We start from the raw sequence: 15,596 nt of genomic DNA, 5'->3' as shown, positions 1-15,596 counted from the left end.
GTGAAAATTGAACTTAAAATTTTCAAATCTCATTTTCTCAAAAAGCCCCCGCTGAAATATTTTGGTTTTACCTGGAATCATCATGGTTTTATGTCTATTTTCACCATATATAGGTCCCAGGGCTCGGCACTTACTTTTGTCTTTATTCAATTCTAGCCCACAGTGCACTCTAACTATATTTTGCGCACCTAAATCAGCAATAGGAACCATATTTAAGGTATTTAGTTATGGTGCGGCGTCGGGCCAAGATTCGATCCTATCACCTCCCCGAAGACGAGCGGATGCGCTACGTGTTGACCCACGGTCACAGGTTCAAACTGTTATTTTACCTCTTGTTCTTGGGACGGCCCCTCCTGAAGAAAGCTCTACAGGAGTTACAGGTGATGGCTCCATAGTTGAGATGGGTGGAGGCAGGATTTCCACAAACTCGGCACTCCTCAGTGAACTCGGCTAAAAGTAAATATTTCTCTAATGGTGGATTTAGATGTGTTTTTAAAATCGTAAGAGGGGGGGAGAGGGAATTTCCAATGACTTGCAGCATGAAGAACTAGTAACTATATTTGGGTGCTTCACCTTTAGTTATAAATAATCAAGTTAAACCTTTTTCAATGAGTCTATTATTACCAAAACTAGGCACCGCCGACTCCTTTGGCCGCGAAGCTACCACCATATTTTTTTATCTCATAATTTTTCGCTGATTTAGACAAAAGGAGAAGCAATCTTATTCAAGAACAGTTAAAAACTTAATTTGGATGAAAATAGGCAATAAACATTTGTTGCTCCAATCCATTTTTTTATGCATTTGATTAAGCCGGCTGCAGCCAATTAACTACTATATGAGAAACTAGCGGCTTCGCCCCTAGCCTCTAGGGGCTTTGCCCCAAGAGGTTTGATCAACTTAATTTTTCGTATTTTAGATTTTTTTTGGGAGGTATTTTCATTTTTTTGGGGGGTTGGGGGTGTCCCACCCCCCAAGAAAATAGCTTAAAACCATCACAGGACCAGTAGGTATATTCCCTGAAGAGTAGAGCCCAATCGGTTCAGTGGTTACTGAGATCTTAAGCTTCAGACGGACAGACGGACAGACAGACGGACAGACGGACAGACATCGTTCTACTTTGTATTATAGATTAATTCATTTAATTACAATATAACTTTACTAGCATTTAAAGTCGCATATTAAAGAAAAAACAAATTTTTCTTTATTTTATGATAAAAACTTCTCATTAAAAAACAAAACTAAGATTTAAATTTGATTGAAAAATTTACGTCTCGTTTCATTTTCCTTACCCTGAACAAACCCCCCCCCCCCCCCACTCACCATCCCCTCAATTGTTTGAATTTTGAAATATTCATAAAATAAGGATCTGCTGAGAAGAGGGGGGGAGGGGTGGTGGTAATATAAACTGAACAATTCTTACTATCTTTTTTATTTGAGCTAGACAGTTTTGATTTCTTCTTGACAGGCTCAACATAATCACCATCTTCCATCTTCTGCTTTTCTCGTTTTATGCCAGTTTCCTTTTTATCCACAGCGGTCCGACTTTTCTTGGTCTCGGTGTTTTCAGGGATCATTCCGATTTGTATACATTTATTGTAGCGGCAGGATTTGCATCTGATTCTTGTTTTTACTGTTATCTCACATTCGTCCGTGTTATAGATACAACTAAAAAAAAGATAGATAGATAGATTATTGCATCAATCTTAAAATTATTGTAAGAAATTTAAGAAACATCCTAGAAGTCTAAAATTCTATTTATATATATGTTGCGTAGCTTTCTAGAAACAGATCTTAATTTTGAACGATGAAATACTGCTTTTAAACGGCATTTGTTATAATTCTTTTTCAGCTATTAAAATCAAATGCTTGATTAAAAAAAAACAATTAGAATTCTATTATTTTTTTCTATAATTACCTACTTGGTACATACTTAGATTATACTTAGAAATCCGTCAACAGATAAGGAATACACTTTTTTTATAGAAAAGATATAAAATTGGAAGAAATTTGCAACATTCTATAGGATAAAGCAGTCTTTAAGCCGACTTAGTTTTCCGAGTTTAAAACTAAAATGAATAAACTTACCAATATTTTGGTTGACCTCTCCTGAAGAATGCCCTACAAGAGAAACAACAGACAGCTCCATAGTAACTATTATCCGAGGCTGGTCCCCCACAAACTCCACATATTCCTGACTGTGTATCCCTTCCTAAAAACATATGTATACCAAAGTATTTTTATTATTCAGAAATTTGAAGCAGTTCATAATTCAAAACACTGTGCAGACATTTAAAAGGATACCTTAGCTGCTAAAATTTACAAGCGGCTGCGATTTAACAAAGGCTAAGCAACAAAAGAATTTAAGTGTGGCCACAACCAAAAAAATACTGATACTGAAGAAAAAAAAGGAAATACTGAAAATACTGAATCCTAAAATAAGAAAAAATACTGAAAATACTGAAGAAAAAAAAGGAAATACTGAAAATACTGAATCCTAAAATAAGAAAAAATACTGAAATACTGAACAAAAAAATACAAATACTGAATAAGTATTTTTTTTATATGATTCCTCATTTCAAAATTTCATATATCATACCTTTATAATTTGGGGGATATTTTAAAGACCTTTTAATTTTGCCTCTTAGATTTTCTTGCACCAATTAAGCAGAAAATGACTGATAAATATTTTAAATGATTACAAAACTTAAATACTTTTTAGTTAATCTAAGAGCATGCTAAAAAACTTTACCTTTAATAATCATGCAAAGTACTCACCTTAGATTATTCATTCTATTAATAGACAAAAAAAATATCTGAAAAAAATACTGTATAAAAGCATCTCAAATATCTAAAAAATTTATATTTGAGATGAAATTGAAAAAAAAATGTATATTACCATCATAGACGTCCAAGCTTTTTATTTTTTTGGGGGGGGGGGTAAAATTTTTTTAAGGGGAGGGTAATTCGCTTTTGGGGGGGGGTAAAATTCGCGCGTCGCAATTTTTTTTACCCCACCCAAAATTTTTACCCCGGTGGTAAAATTTGCTTGGGGGGGGGGGTTAATTACCCCCCCTGAAATCTGTTGGCAGGGGTAAATTTTTTTTACTCCCCCCAAAATTTACCCCCTGGGGTAGAATTTTTTTTTGGAGGGGGGTAATTTAAAATTTATGAAATATTTAGTATTAAAAATGCGCGCGAAGCGCGCAAAATTTTTGTTGTTAGAGATTTTTATTTTGGGGGGGGTAAATACCCCCTCCTTAATGGTTGGGGGTGCCTACGGCACCCCCAGGTTAGGGGTAAATTTTAAACGGGGGACTGGGGGTAAAATGAAAAAAAATTTGGGGGGGTAATCGCCCCTTTACCCCCCCCCCTTGGACGTCTATGATTACCATAAAAAAAACAAAATTAATGTACAAAGTTATAGGGTAATTTAAAGGAAAGTAAAGTGAGGCGCGAAGCGTCAAAAAAATCTGACATCAACTACCTGAAAAAAACATCTTATTTATGCAAAAATTTTAAGAATTAAAGAAATAATGAAAATACTGAATCATTAAAATTTCCAAAAACTGAAAAATACTGAATAAAATTTTCAAATACTGAATATTCAGTATTTACTGAAAATACTGAAGCCCCAATTTCCAAATACTGAAGAATACTGAAGATTTTCAGTATACTGAAGAATATGGCCACGCTGGTCAATTATTAGCATCCAGTGCCAATGTTTCGTGGCTGTCGTCGCATTTTTGTGACAACAAGCTAGCTTGGCTGCAAATTCTTTCCACATTTTGTGATTATTCAAAAATTTGACAGCGCGGCGGTTGGAGCTTATTCATGAAACAGATGAGCCCAGCTACAAAACTTTGATTTAAACACATTTTAAATATTTATCAAGAAATTTACCTTCATCGTCGATATCATGACCAGTATCATCAAATTCATTGCCATAACCAAGATAATCAAAGTCGTCCTCACCAAACTCTAAAATTTCATCAAATCTTTTCGGGGACACTGGCAATATCAGTGGTTTTGTCATATCATTCAGAACATCAGGTTTATCTTCCACTAAAGACATAGCTTCAACTTTGATAGGTTTAACATCGTTCTTCTCATTGAGCTTGGCAGAATGTTTCTTTTCTAGAAAATCCAAATTGTATTCTTGTTGACCATGAGTCACTAATAATTTCTTGCAATCGTCCAAGTTTAATTTTGTAGCATTTAGGTTAACTAGAATATCTTTTGGAACATTTATGCTTGTGGCTAGAGTGCAAATATTTTCAATATTTGTTTCTACACTTTCAACCATCTCAAGAATCTCGACCATTTGGGCCGCCATTTTTTTCTCTCTAAAATGAAATATAAATCAAGCTGTGCCATTACTACCGCATAATGTAATATCGAAAAAGACACAATATAGTGCAAATGAAAGCTGGGAAATAATTACTTTTTAATTACTGGAGAAAAGCATAGGGAAAGGGACAATTTGAGCCGTTTTATTAATCTGTGGTTTAATTCATTCTTGCGCAGTTTAAAGATATTTCAAACTGATTTTTTATGTGTGAAGATATTCTCTGATCGAATGCATATTTTTATATTACTTGCTTTGTCCGTCAGTCCACTTATAACGGAAGGATAAAGATTAAGTTTTATTATTATGAGCGAAATGTGATTTTTCTTCAGTAATATTGAGATAGTTTTTCTAGACTTCTTGTGAAGATTTTCCTTGTTAAAAATAAGTTTTGTTTTACCTTATTTTAAGACACCAAAAATAGATTATAAATAAATTAAAGAAACATTTTACAATTATCTGAAATGATACCAAAATTTATCTGACACTTACTACATATATCTAAAGTTAAAGTAAATAAAAATTAGCACATAAGATAAGAAACTTTGTAATAACATTCATAAAATAACATATTTATATTCATTAATTACATCAAATTTGTAATTAATCCGAGACTGTTAATTCCACTAGCGACCCCGCCCCTAACATTTAGGGGCTCTGCATTCAAAGAGGCAGAAAGGGGCTAAAAAAATGCTTTAAAACCATCCCAAGTATTAAATCTGAAAACTAAATAGCCTAAAACGATAACGGTACCTATGTGAAGCTTACATAAAAACGAGAACCCAATCAGTTCAGTAGGTATTAAAACTCAAAACCTTATTACTTCATATAATTGGATATTGTAAAGCATTAACTGAGGCTTCTTTATAATGTCATTAGAGCTCAATTTTATAAACAAGGCTAGAGTTTTGTTAACACTAGTCTTAAGTAACATTTAAACAAAGTAAAATAAAACACTAAAAGTTTGTTCCTAAACAATTTACAACATTTTAAATTCTTCATTATTAAACAAATAACTTTCTATCCAATTTTTAAAAAAAATAGGTAAAAATTTTGGATATTCAACTAACAAAAAGAACATCCTTTCTCAGATTTTTAACAGGAATAAACCATTACAAAACTTCCCTTAATAATTTTTTTATAGGTATACTTTTTTTTTGTAATAGTTGCAAACATTCTAGGTTTTTACTTAACAAGATCTTATTCTGCAGGAGGTATTTCCATTTTTTCATTCTTCATTGTAACATTTTTCCATCGGATATCAAGTTTGTGAAGTTTTTTCAAGTGTTTATACAGAGCTTTCTTTGAACTAAAATCCTTGTTGCATATCTCACACTAAAAAAATATCCATGTTATTTAAGATTTATTCAACACAGAAGGAGATGGTCTTTTTTTTATATTAAAAAAAACTATCCATGAAAACTCCCATATCCCAACGAAAATGGCTTGATTTCTCACTAAATTAGACCATTGCATTGGGACATATTGAAAAAATCCTATTAAAGTTATATTTCAAATTTTACTTGAATTTTAGAGATTGAATAGCGATAAAATGACGCATATTAGGTGTCAAATTCAAATATGAGTTTTTTTTCTGAAAAAATCACTTAAAATACTGAAAAGTGTGTTATTTGCTGGATGTGGCTATTTTTAGGCTATGGCGGTTTCGCTGCCGTTTCAAGTTTAATACTATATAACAAAACAACTAGTATTCTAAATATCATTGCTGCAACTCTTTTTAAATATGAGTCCTTTGTGTTTTAACTAAAATATATACAAGAGGTGTATATTCTGCAAGGGATCCCTGTCTAAAGGGGAGGGGGGAATAAAAAATATGATGTTGTAGGGGGGAAAATTGAAAAAAAATAAAGAGTTCTAAAAACATTTTCCCCAATTTTTTCCCTCCTTGGTGAAAAAACTCGAAAATTATGTGGGAGAGATAAAATACCTAAAGAGTATTAAAAATATTTTTCCATTTTTTCTCCCTCTTTAAGGTAAAAACTATGGAGGGGATGGGGGGGGGGTAGGGATAAATAAAACGTTTTGCAGTTAGGGTATTTTAATCTTGTGCAGAATATAATGCTATTCAAAGTTTTACCTGCCCAACTTCAGCTTTTTCATGCACCACTTGAATGTGTTTACTTAAGGTTTCCTTGTTGGAATATTCTTTACCACATATATTACAGTTTACAGGCCTGAAATAAAAAAAATTAAATGAAATAATAGTAGCTTCTTGTATCAAACGCCAGAAAAGAAATGGTGATGTCTTTAAAGATCTGGTGAACTAGATTATAAATAACACACATATACCTAAAAAATATCCATGAATAGAAAGCTAAATTTTTGTTTTATAGGAAGTAAATGGGGCACAGAAAAAAATATTCTTTTTATTTAAACAAAATTGTCTCAATTTGTTTTGACTCCTAATGACAAAGATCGTTATGGATATTGGTAACAGGCATTTAATTTGATTTAGACATTTAGATTATGTCTTAAGTTAGGGGGTTTATATTCTTAACAAGATTTATATTTTCCCATGCTGGAAATTTTTAAATTTTTTCCCCTTATGAATGGGAAAAATAGAAAAATATTTTCAGAACTCTTTATTTAATTCCACATAACTATTCTTTTATGTTTTTTCACCAAGGAGGAGAGAAAAATGGAAAAAAATTTCAGTTCTCTTAATTTTTACATTTTTTTTCCAACAACCACATATCCCCCCCCCTTCCTTTATCAGGGTCAACCATGCAGAATATATACCCCTGTCTTGGGTAGCTATTTGTAGAAAGCTATATATGAATATTTAGCTATCAAGTGTCCTTAAATAATAAATTAACTTACGTCTTAGAATGCCTCTTGCTATTATGTGTCTTCAAAGACATGACCAACTTCATGCAAATATCACAAAATTGACCACAAATATCTACAGATGTTCAATATTTTGTATGATTCTTATAAAATCTATTTTGTTTATTTTATACAAAATGTCCCTATATCTATTTATACATTATCTGAAATCCAGCCTGTAGAATGAGAAGTATGTAGCACATAAATTTTGTTTTAGTTTTCAAAGTTAATTGAATGCTTTGTTGACATCAAACTGTCCTTAATTGTCAACCGAAATCCAGCCGTAAAGTTTTCAAATACGGCACATTGTGAATTAACTTCTACAAGGTTAAACTCTTACATGGAGCCATTTTTTAAAACTACGGTTTGGTCCCTAGCATCTTTGGGCTCTGTATACGAAGGGGTAGGGAAGGATAAAAATAGCATAAAACCATCGTAAGGTAGGAGCCGAGGCTGTTAATTTCAGAGGCGGCTCCGCGGATCAGATTCCGCAACAAAATCAAACGGCTCCGCACCAGTGCTTAAATCAAAAGTAAAATAGCCTGAAACCATTCCAGGACCTACATAAAGATTCCCTAATAAAATGGAGAACTTAATCGGCTCAGTAGTTATCGAAATCTTAAGCTACATACAAAGAAACCTTACTACATTATATAAAAGGATTTGAATTTCACAAAATATTCCTAAGTGTTGCTCTCTTTTATGAGCTCTCAGATGGTTACGGTTCTAAAATTTACAAAAAAAATCAATAACATTTAATACGTGACACTATTTTAAAATTCAAAGTTTTTAATCACTAGCCTCTGGATGTAAAGACGTGTTCTTTCCCAAAGAAAATAGAACACATTAGACACATAGATACTTTTTGCCAACACACGGCGAACGACAAGAATCGGGCTTGTTAGTTTTTTTTTATGGAGTCGGGGCGGGGTTAAGGGATAAATAGGTCTGAAATATTTGTGAGGCAAACTCACATTTATGGTGCGCCTTAAACTCAGGAGTAAATTTTATATGTAAGGGTAAGGGAGGGTAGGAGATCCGATACATAAGATATTTTTTTGAGGGGGTTGGCCGGGGAGCCCATGGCATAATTTTAATTTTTTTTGTTCCTGAAATTGTGCTGGACATATGTTGCATGTAAATGTTTGTTCTGTGTGAACATTTTTTATATGGCCCCAGTAAGCCATCTGATTCTTAAAATCAGACCTGGGTTGTTAAAATGCATTGAAAAGAAAAAAACCAACTGAAGTAATAATTTTTATCAAATGCTTTGATAAAATCATGAAAATTCAGCATTCAATAAATCCATTTTACAAAAATATTTTTTTTACATCAAATAAAATTTTGTAGGTAAACAAAAAGTCACCTATGAAACATAGATGACAAATATAAAATAATTCTTTAAAACAAATGCATATTTTCCTGCCACATGTTTCACAAAAATATGTCTTGGTATTATGTTCCCGCCTCTTGTGTTGTTGCAGTTGTAATTTAGTCTTGCAAGATTCACCACATTGCTCACATTTTAATCCAACAGGCACCTAAAAACATTTTTTTTTCTTCAAAATTAAACGCACAAAAAGATCTTCTTTAATGAATTTATTAGTCATAACTCATGGATGAATATTCTACTACATGGGACCCCCTGCTAAAGATGTGATGGTATGGGGACATAAAAAAAATAAAGAGTACTGAACCCACTTAAATATTTTTCAGCAGGACAAAAATAATACCTCTTGTGCAGCATATACACACCCCTATAATAACTTTAAACCGAACTCTACCAATATCTCGTAAATCTTTGTAAATTTTTCCTTTTTAGTGTTAGTGGGGATTGTCCCTACAAAGTAGCTTTAAAAGCTCACATAACTAGTGTTTACATAACAATGTCGGTCCAACGGTTACCGAGATTTAAGCCTTCAGACAGACAACCGTCCTACTACTTTGTATTATAAATGGTTACCTCTTTTCCAGCACAATTGTGAGAATCAATATCTATACGCAACTTAGCGCAAAGTCTGCAATATTTTGTATTCCAATCAATAAAGATAACGATAAATTAGGATTCTACAAATAAAAAGTTAATTGGTGCTTTCCACTTAAAGTGCCTTCAGATAATTAAACATTTATTCATTTTTCAATAGATGAAAATTTAAAAAAGGGTTAGTTTTTTCCTATGCCTAACCCCTGTGGGGCTATAGAGTACCCAACATAACCGACCTAAAGTAATATTACTAACTAATCCCCCTTCAGCTTTTATTTGACAAATAGATTGAAAGCATATTATTCTATGATACATTTCAAATCGTTCCATGATAATAAATAGTTAAACAAAAACAAATTGAGGCATTTTCACGATGAAAAATAAGTTTTGATATCTATACCCGTTGAACTTCCTAATGCCTGTTTGTATGTTTAGCTTTCTTCTATGATGTTTCTAAATGTATTGGACACTTTGTCTTACGGGAACTTCAAGTAGAGCCCCCTCCCTTTATAATTGAAAATTTAAATACCCCGTAGGTTAATTGGCATACAATCCTGCATCTCTTCATGTGCTTCAACTTCAAATGTTGCTCTATTTCAAATTCCAACAGCCAAACCCCACATTCTATAAAAAAAATTAAATAATAATTATGGCTTATTTGCGAAGGTACAAAATCAACAATTTTAACTAAGAATTCTGACATTAAATAAAAAAATCTTTGTTAAAATACAAAATTAATTTAATCACAATTCTATATCACAACTTAAATAAGGCTAGGTGATAAAGTTATACAGGCTCAAAAGTTCACTTATAAATTAACATAGAAAATTACAAACACTGCCCCCTTCCCCACCCCCCCCCCCCCCCCCAAAAAAAAAATAACATTAACCTTCTAAAATAAATAAATATTCAGGGAGACCTAATGAATGACGAATAAATTTTTTCGATAATATCTGTCAGTATCATCTCCCTGACCAAATATAAAAATTAAAAACTTACTTCTACAAGCTTTAAGATTGAAATGATTCTTTATATGATTCATATCTTTGTTAATGCAAAGTATACATCGTCTCATCATAGCGTCGTTTGTCCCCCTCACGTTCGTGAAATATTCATAATTTTCTGTTTGTAGAGCAGTCAACACTTTCTCCAATGGAAAATCTTCAAGTTTCTAAAAAACAACACCAATGAAAGCGAAGCTTTGAAATCAAACGGCAATAACAAACGAACATGAACACTTTATAAGCAGAATATTCAAATAATGGATTCTAAGGACATACTTACATTTTGGATTTATTAGCTTTAAATATTGTTTACAAAATCAGATAAATAGGAAAATAATGTTAATCAATAAATTGATGTAAAAAAAGTACTTTTTAGTACCAATTATAGAGTTACTAAGCTTTTTAGTCGTACCAAATTTTTACAGAAATAATCACCAAAAGTTTGAAAGGATAGTATAATTCTAACATGTCATGTCTAAAGTAACGAAACAGTTAACTGTGACGTAACGTACGGACGAACAAAAAGACACTAATTATAGAAAAGCTTCGTTTTTAAAAAGTAGAATTATTATGTCTGTCTGACGCGCGCAGTAACAATTATGCTAAATGTCTCATAGCCTAACATCTGCTAATATTCACATCACATATAAACTGCGAACCAAAAAAATAGGCAAATTTGAATTTGTAGAATGGCAGCTTTAATATTCATTTAAGATGATTCTACTGTAAATATAAAATGTAGATGCATCTTTTGGTTACAAGTTTCCACCGTTAATTTTTCATTAATAAGCACCATTGAAGCACAAGATCTCAAAAACAGCATTTTTGGTAAAAACTGGTGAACCAAAAAGATATGCAAATCCAAAACAAATCAATGTAAAAACGATTTTTTTGCACTTTTTTTCTGTTTTAAGATTGATTCTGATAAATTAACAATTTTTTAAGTGATTTATGCATTAATTATTATGAAATGTAGTATAAGGTAGAAATTAATGATTTTTTAAAATAAGAAATATTAGAAAGAAAAAAATTTGACCCCTATCACTTTAGAGGACAGCTGCTGACCTCCAGTCTTATGGATGAAGCTAAATACATGTTAAATATAAAAATTACTCCCAAAAGTAAACAAAAAGGATTTTTAATGTGTTAAGAAAATCCATTTTAAAATCTTGATATTGATGATGATGGCCTTTAAGATGCTCCTACGGGTAGTGATGGTGAGCCAAATGTTATCAAAGTGCATGACCATGATGACAACTTATATATTGAACTATGGTCCAATTTTTGTATTCATAGCAGCCTCCAGCCAAGCAGTATTTAAAAAGAAAAAAATTGCAATTTTAATTACTCCAATTCATAAGGTAAATACTGTCATTTTTAGAAGATGTTTATATTTCTTGTAATCAGGCTCCATGGGAGATTGCTATGACTACAAAAAATGGTACATAGGTTGATAGACAAGTTGTTGTAATGGGCATGTACTTAGATAACATTTAGCTCACCATCATCACCAATAGGAACATCTGAAAGGTCATCATCATCAAAATCAAGATTTTAAAATGGATTTTTTTAACACATTAAAAATCATTTTTGTATACTTTTGGGATTAATTTTTATCTATAACATGTATCAGGCTACATCCATTAAACTGGAGGCCAGCAGCTGACCTCTAAAGTGATAGGGGTCGAATTTCTTTTTTCTAATATTTCTTATTTTAAAAAATCATTAATTTCTACCTTATACTATATTTCATAATAATTAATTCATAAATCCCTTCAAAAATGGTTAATTTATCAAAATCAATCTTTAAAACAGGATAAAAGTGCAAAAAAATCGTTTTTCAATTGATTTGTTTTGGATTTGCATATCTTTTTGGTTCACCAGTTTTTAACCAAAATGCTGTTTTTGAGATCTTGTGCTTCAATGGTGCTTATTAATGAAAAATTAACGGTGGAAACTTGTAACCATAAGCTGCATCTACATTTTATATTTACAGTAGAATCATCCTAAATGAATATTAAAGCTGCCATTCTAAAAATTAAGATTTGCCTATTTTTTTGGTTCGCAGTTTATATTTCTGTTTTATAGTTTAATCTTTATTTTTATTCAATATTGATTTAAAGGAAGCCTGCAAGAAATATCACGCTTTAACTGCTGAAAGACTGCCACAAGTAGACCCAATACCCCAAATTTAAAGCTTTCAGCTTCTATAACAAAAAAGTTCTAGGCATTTTAAAATGACATTTTATGTACAATGAAAATTTTGAAAGAATTGCAATGCTAATGTTAGAAATTTTGAAATTAAACTACGTGGCCTAGAAACAAAATTATAAGCTTATTTTTGTCATAAATTTAGATTGCCAGTAACTCATTATATTTTCACAATAAAAATACCCATTTTTATAGTCAAAATCATTAAAAAAAATTAAGTTTAACTTGCATTGTACCGAGTGTACTGTAGCCAATCAGAAGTCTCAACCAGCTAAGCAACCAATCACAGCTGAGCTTGCAGTAGTTTCCCCCTTTGTTTCCGCTATGATTTTTGTTTAAAAATGCAATTTAAATTGAATTTTTTTCATAGATTTTGACTATGAAATGTGTTGTTTTTATTGTAAAAATGTAATCAGTTACCGGCAATCTAAATTTCTAACAAAGATAAGGTTATAATTTTGTGTCTAGGCGACGTAAGGGGGGGGGGCGTAATGACATTTATTCGTAATCCGTGAGCAAAATGGTCTTAAAATTTAGCTAGACCCTTCAAACTTGGTATATAAGCCTAGTCCTATAGGTATTACATCTAAATGGCAAAAAAATCTTAAATTTTTTATTTTAAGGTTAGGTTAGGTAAGAAAAACCCTGCGGAAATGGGGTTTTTAGGCTTTTTTTGGTCTATTTTGATGTGGACACTTAACTTAAATTGTTTTTTCTTAGGGTTTTAACTTAAATACACTGTATCTATTCATATGGACTTTATTTAAGATGATTCAGCAAGTCGGGGACCGACCCCAGGGGGCTAGGTGGGTGGCCCGCAGGGGTTAAGTGCCTTTTTCCCAATACATATGTTGTGATACATCTAATTATAGGTTTTTTAGGTCAAGGAACTCAAATTTAGAGCTAAAATAAGCATTAGACTAATCTGAAGCTAGCCCCAGCGGGCTAGGTTGGTGGCCCGCAGGGGTTAAGTGCATTTTTTCCAATATATATCATGTTATATATCAAAATATAGGTTTTTTAGGTTAAGAAACTCAAATTCTAACTCAAAGCTAACCCCCCCGGGCTAGGTTGGTTTTCTGCAGGGCTTAAGAGCATTTACCTAACCTAACCTAGAAACTTACTTATATTTAACATGTTTTTTTATAAACTTTGTCTATTAATGATGACTTTATCTAAGATAATCAAGCAAGTCGGGAACCGACCCCAGCGGGCTAGGTTGGTGGCCCGCAGGGGTTAAGTGCATTTTTTCCAATATATATCTTGTTATATATCAAAATATAGGTTTTTTAGGTCAAGAAACTCAAATTCTGAGCGAAATTACCATTAGACTAACCTGAAGCTAACCCCCCCGGGCTAGGTTGGTTTTCTGCAGGGCTTAAGAGCATTTACCTAACCTAACCTAGAAACTTACTTATATTTTAACATGTTTTTTTTATAAACTTTGTCTATCATTGATGACTTTATCTAAGATAATCAAGCAAGTCGGGAACCGACCCCAGCGGGCTAGGTTGGTGGCCCGCAGGGGTTAAGTGCATTTTTTCCAATATATATCTTGTTATATATCAAAATATAGGTTTTTTAGGTCAAGAAACTCAAATTCTGAGCGAAAATTACCATTAGACTAACCTGAAGCTAACCCCTCCGGGCTAGGTTGGTTTTCTGCAGGGCTTAAGAGCATTTACCTAACCTAACCTAGAAACTTACTTATATTTTTACAGGTTTTTTTCTTGAATAAACTGTGTCTATTAATGAGGACTTTATTTAAAATGATCCAGCAAGTCGAGGACCGACTAATCTGAAGTTAGCCCCAGCGGGCTAGGTCGGTGGCCTGCAGGGGTTAAGTGCATTATTTTCCAAAATACATCTTGTGATATATCAAAATATAGGTTTTTAAGGTCAATAACTCAAATTCAGAGCTAAAATAAGCATAATAATAATCTGAAGCTATCCCCAGCGGGCTAGGTGCATTTCACAATATAAATGTTGAGATACATCCAATTATAGGTTTTAATAGGTCAAAGAACTCAAATTCAGAGCTGAAATAAGCATTAGACTAATCTGAAGCTAACCCCAACGGGCTAGGTGGGTTCCCAACAGGGCTTAAGTGCATTTTACCTAACCTAACCTAGAAACTTACATTTAATATTATTTTTTTAGGTTTTGTTTCTCAAATAAACTGTCAATTCATGAGGATCTTATTTCAGATGATCAAGCAAGTCGAAGACTGACCCCAGCGGGCTAGGTGGGTGGCCTGTAGGGGTTAAATGCATTTTTTAGAAAAAGCATGTGTTATCATACATCAAATTATAGGTTTTTTAGGTCAAGAAACTCAAATTTACAGTTAATAAAAGGATCAGACTAATCTGAAGCTAGCCCCAGCGGGCTAGGTGGGTTGCCTGCAAGTCTTAAGTGCATTTTACCTAACCTAACCTGGAACCTTACTTGTTTTTTTTAGGTTTTTTTTCTGGAATAAACTGTGTCTATTTATGAGAACATTATTTAAGATGATCAAGCAAGTCGGGGACCGACCTCAGCAGGCTAGGTGGGTGGCCCGCAGGGGTTAAGTGCATTTTTAAAAAGTATGTGCTGTCATACATAAAATTATAGGTTTTTTAGGTCCAGAAATTCAAATTTAGAGCTAATAATTGAATCAGACTAATCTGAAGCTAGCCCCTGCGGGCTAGGTGGGTTGCCTGCAAGGCTTAAATGCATTTTACCAAACCTAACCTAGAATCTTACTTTTTTGAAGATTTTTAATTGAATAAACTGTTCATGAGAACAATTTTTAAGATGATCTAGCAAGTCGGGGACTGACCCAGGCGGGCTAGGTTTTACTTAGATACACAGTGTTCAGTCCTAAAGCCATCATTTAAAAGATTCTTCATAAAGGAGGCTGACCCAAGGAGGTCCCAAACTTGCTGGATCATCTAAAATAATGTCCTCATTCATAGACACAGTTCATTCAAGGAAAAAACCAAAAAATAAGTAAGTTTCTAGGTTAGGTTAGATAAAATGCACTTAAGCCCTGCAGAAGATCTACCTAGCCCGCGGGGGTTAGCTTCAGGTAAGACTTATGCTTATTTTAGCTCTGAATTTTAGTTTCTTGACCTTAAAAACCTATATTTTGATATATAACAAGATATATATTGCAAAATAATGCATTTAACCCCTGCGGGCCACCGACCTAGCCCGCTGGGGCTA

At 32.8% G+C, this 15,596-nt stretch overlaps 2 protein-coding genes across 3 annotated transcripts in view; both read right to left on the bottom strand.

The window, feature by feature from the left end:
- LOC145319030 (uncharacterized) overlaps window positions 1-4,808 on the bottom strand; it is an 11,345-nt gene extending 6,537 nt beyond the window's left edge. Inside the window, exons 1-5 of the mRNA XM_080160851.1 lie at window positions 4,747-4,808; window positions 3,902-4,344; window positions 2,087-2,210; window positions 1,422-1,666; window positions 330-450 (exon numbers count right to left, since the gene is read on the bottom strand). Coding sequence (XP_080016977.1) covers window positions 330-450; window positions 1,422-1,666; window positions 2,087-2,210; window positions 3,902-4,334 — 923 coding nt within the window. The 5' untranslated portion in view covers window positions 4,335-4,344; window positions 4,747-4,808. The remainder of the gene's footprint in view (window positions 1-329; window positions 451-1,421; window positions 1,667-2,086; window positions 2,211-3,901; window positions 4,345-4,746) is intronic.
- LOC145319025 (uncharacterized) overlaps window positions 4,802-15,596 on the bottom strand; it is a 21,602-nt gene continuing 10,807 nt past the window's right edge. For both annotated transcript variants that reach the window (XM_080160845.1, XM_080160846.1), the window contains exons 10-18: window positions 10,177-10,348; window positions 9,737-9,801; window positions 9,157-9,216; window positions 8,619-8,734; window positions 8,305-8,402; window positions 7,880-7,921; window positions 7,188-7,272; window positions 6,445-6,541; window positions 4,802-5,681 (exon numbers count right to left, since the gene is read on the bottom strand). In XM_080160845.1, the coding sequence (XP_080016971.1) occupies window positions 5,547-5,681; window positions 6,445-6,541; window positions 7,188-7,272; window positions 7,880-7,921; window positions 8,305-8,402; window positions 8,619-8,734; window positions 9,157-9,216; window positions 9,737-9,801; window positions 10,177-10,348 (870 nt within the window). In that variant the 3' untranslated portion in view covers window positions 4,802-5,546. The remainder of the gene's footprint in view (window positions 5,682-6,444; window positions 6,542-7,187; window positions 7,273-7,879; window positions 7,922-8,304; window positions 8,403-8,618; window positions 8,735-9,156; window positions 9,217-9,736; window positions 9,802-10,176; window positions 10,349-15,596) is intronic.

This window comes from Acartia tonsa, chromosome 5 (assembly GCF_053477335.1).
Source record: "Acartia tonsa isolate MP-2025a chromosome 5, ASM5347733v1, whole genome shotgun sequence".
NCBI classification, from domain to species: Eukaryota; Metazoa; Arthropoda; class Copepoda; order Calanoida; family Acartiidae; genus Acartia; species Acartia tonsa.
This window is presented reverse-complemented; position numbering and strand designations above follow the sequence as displayed.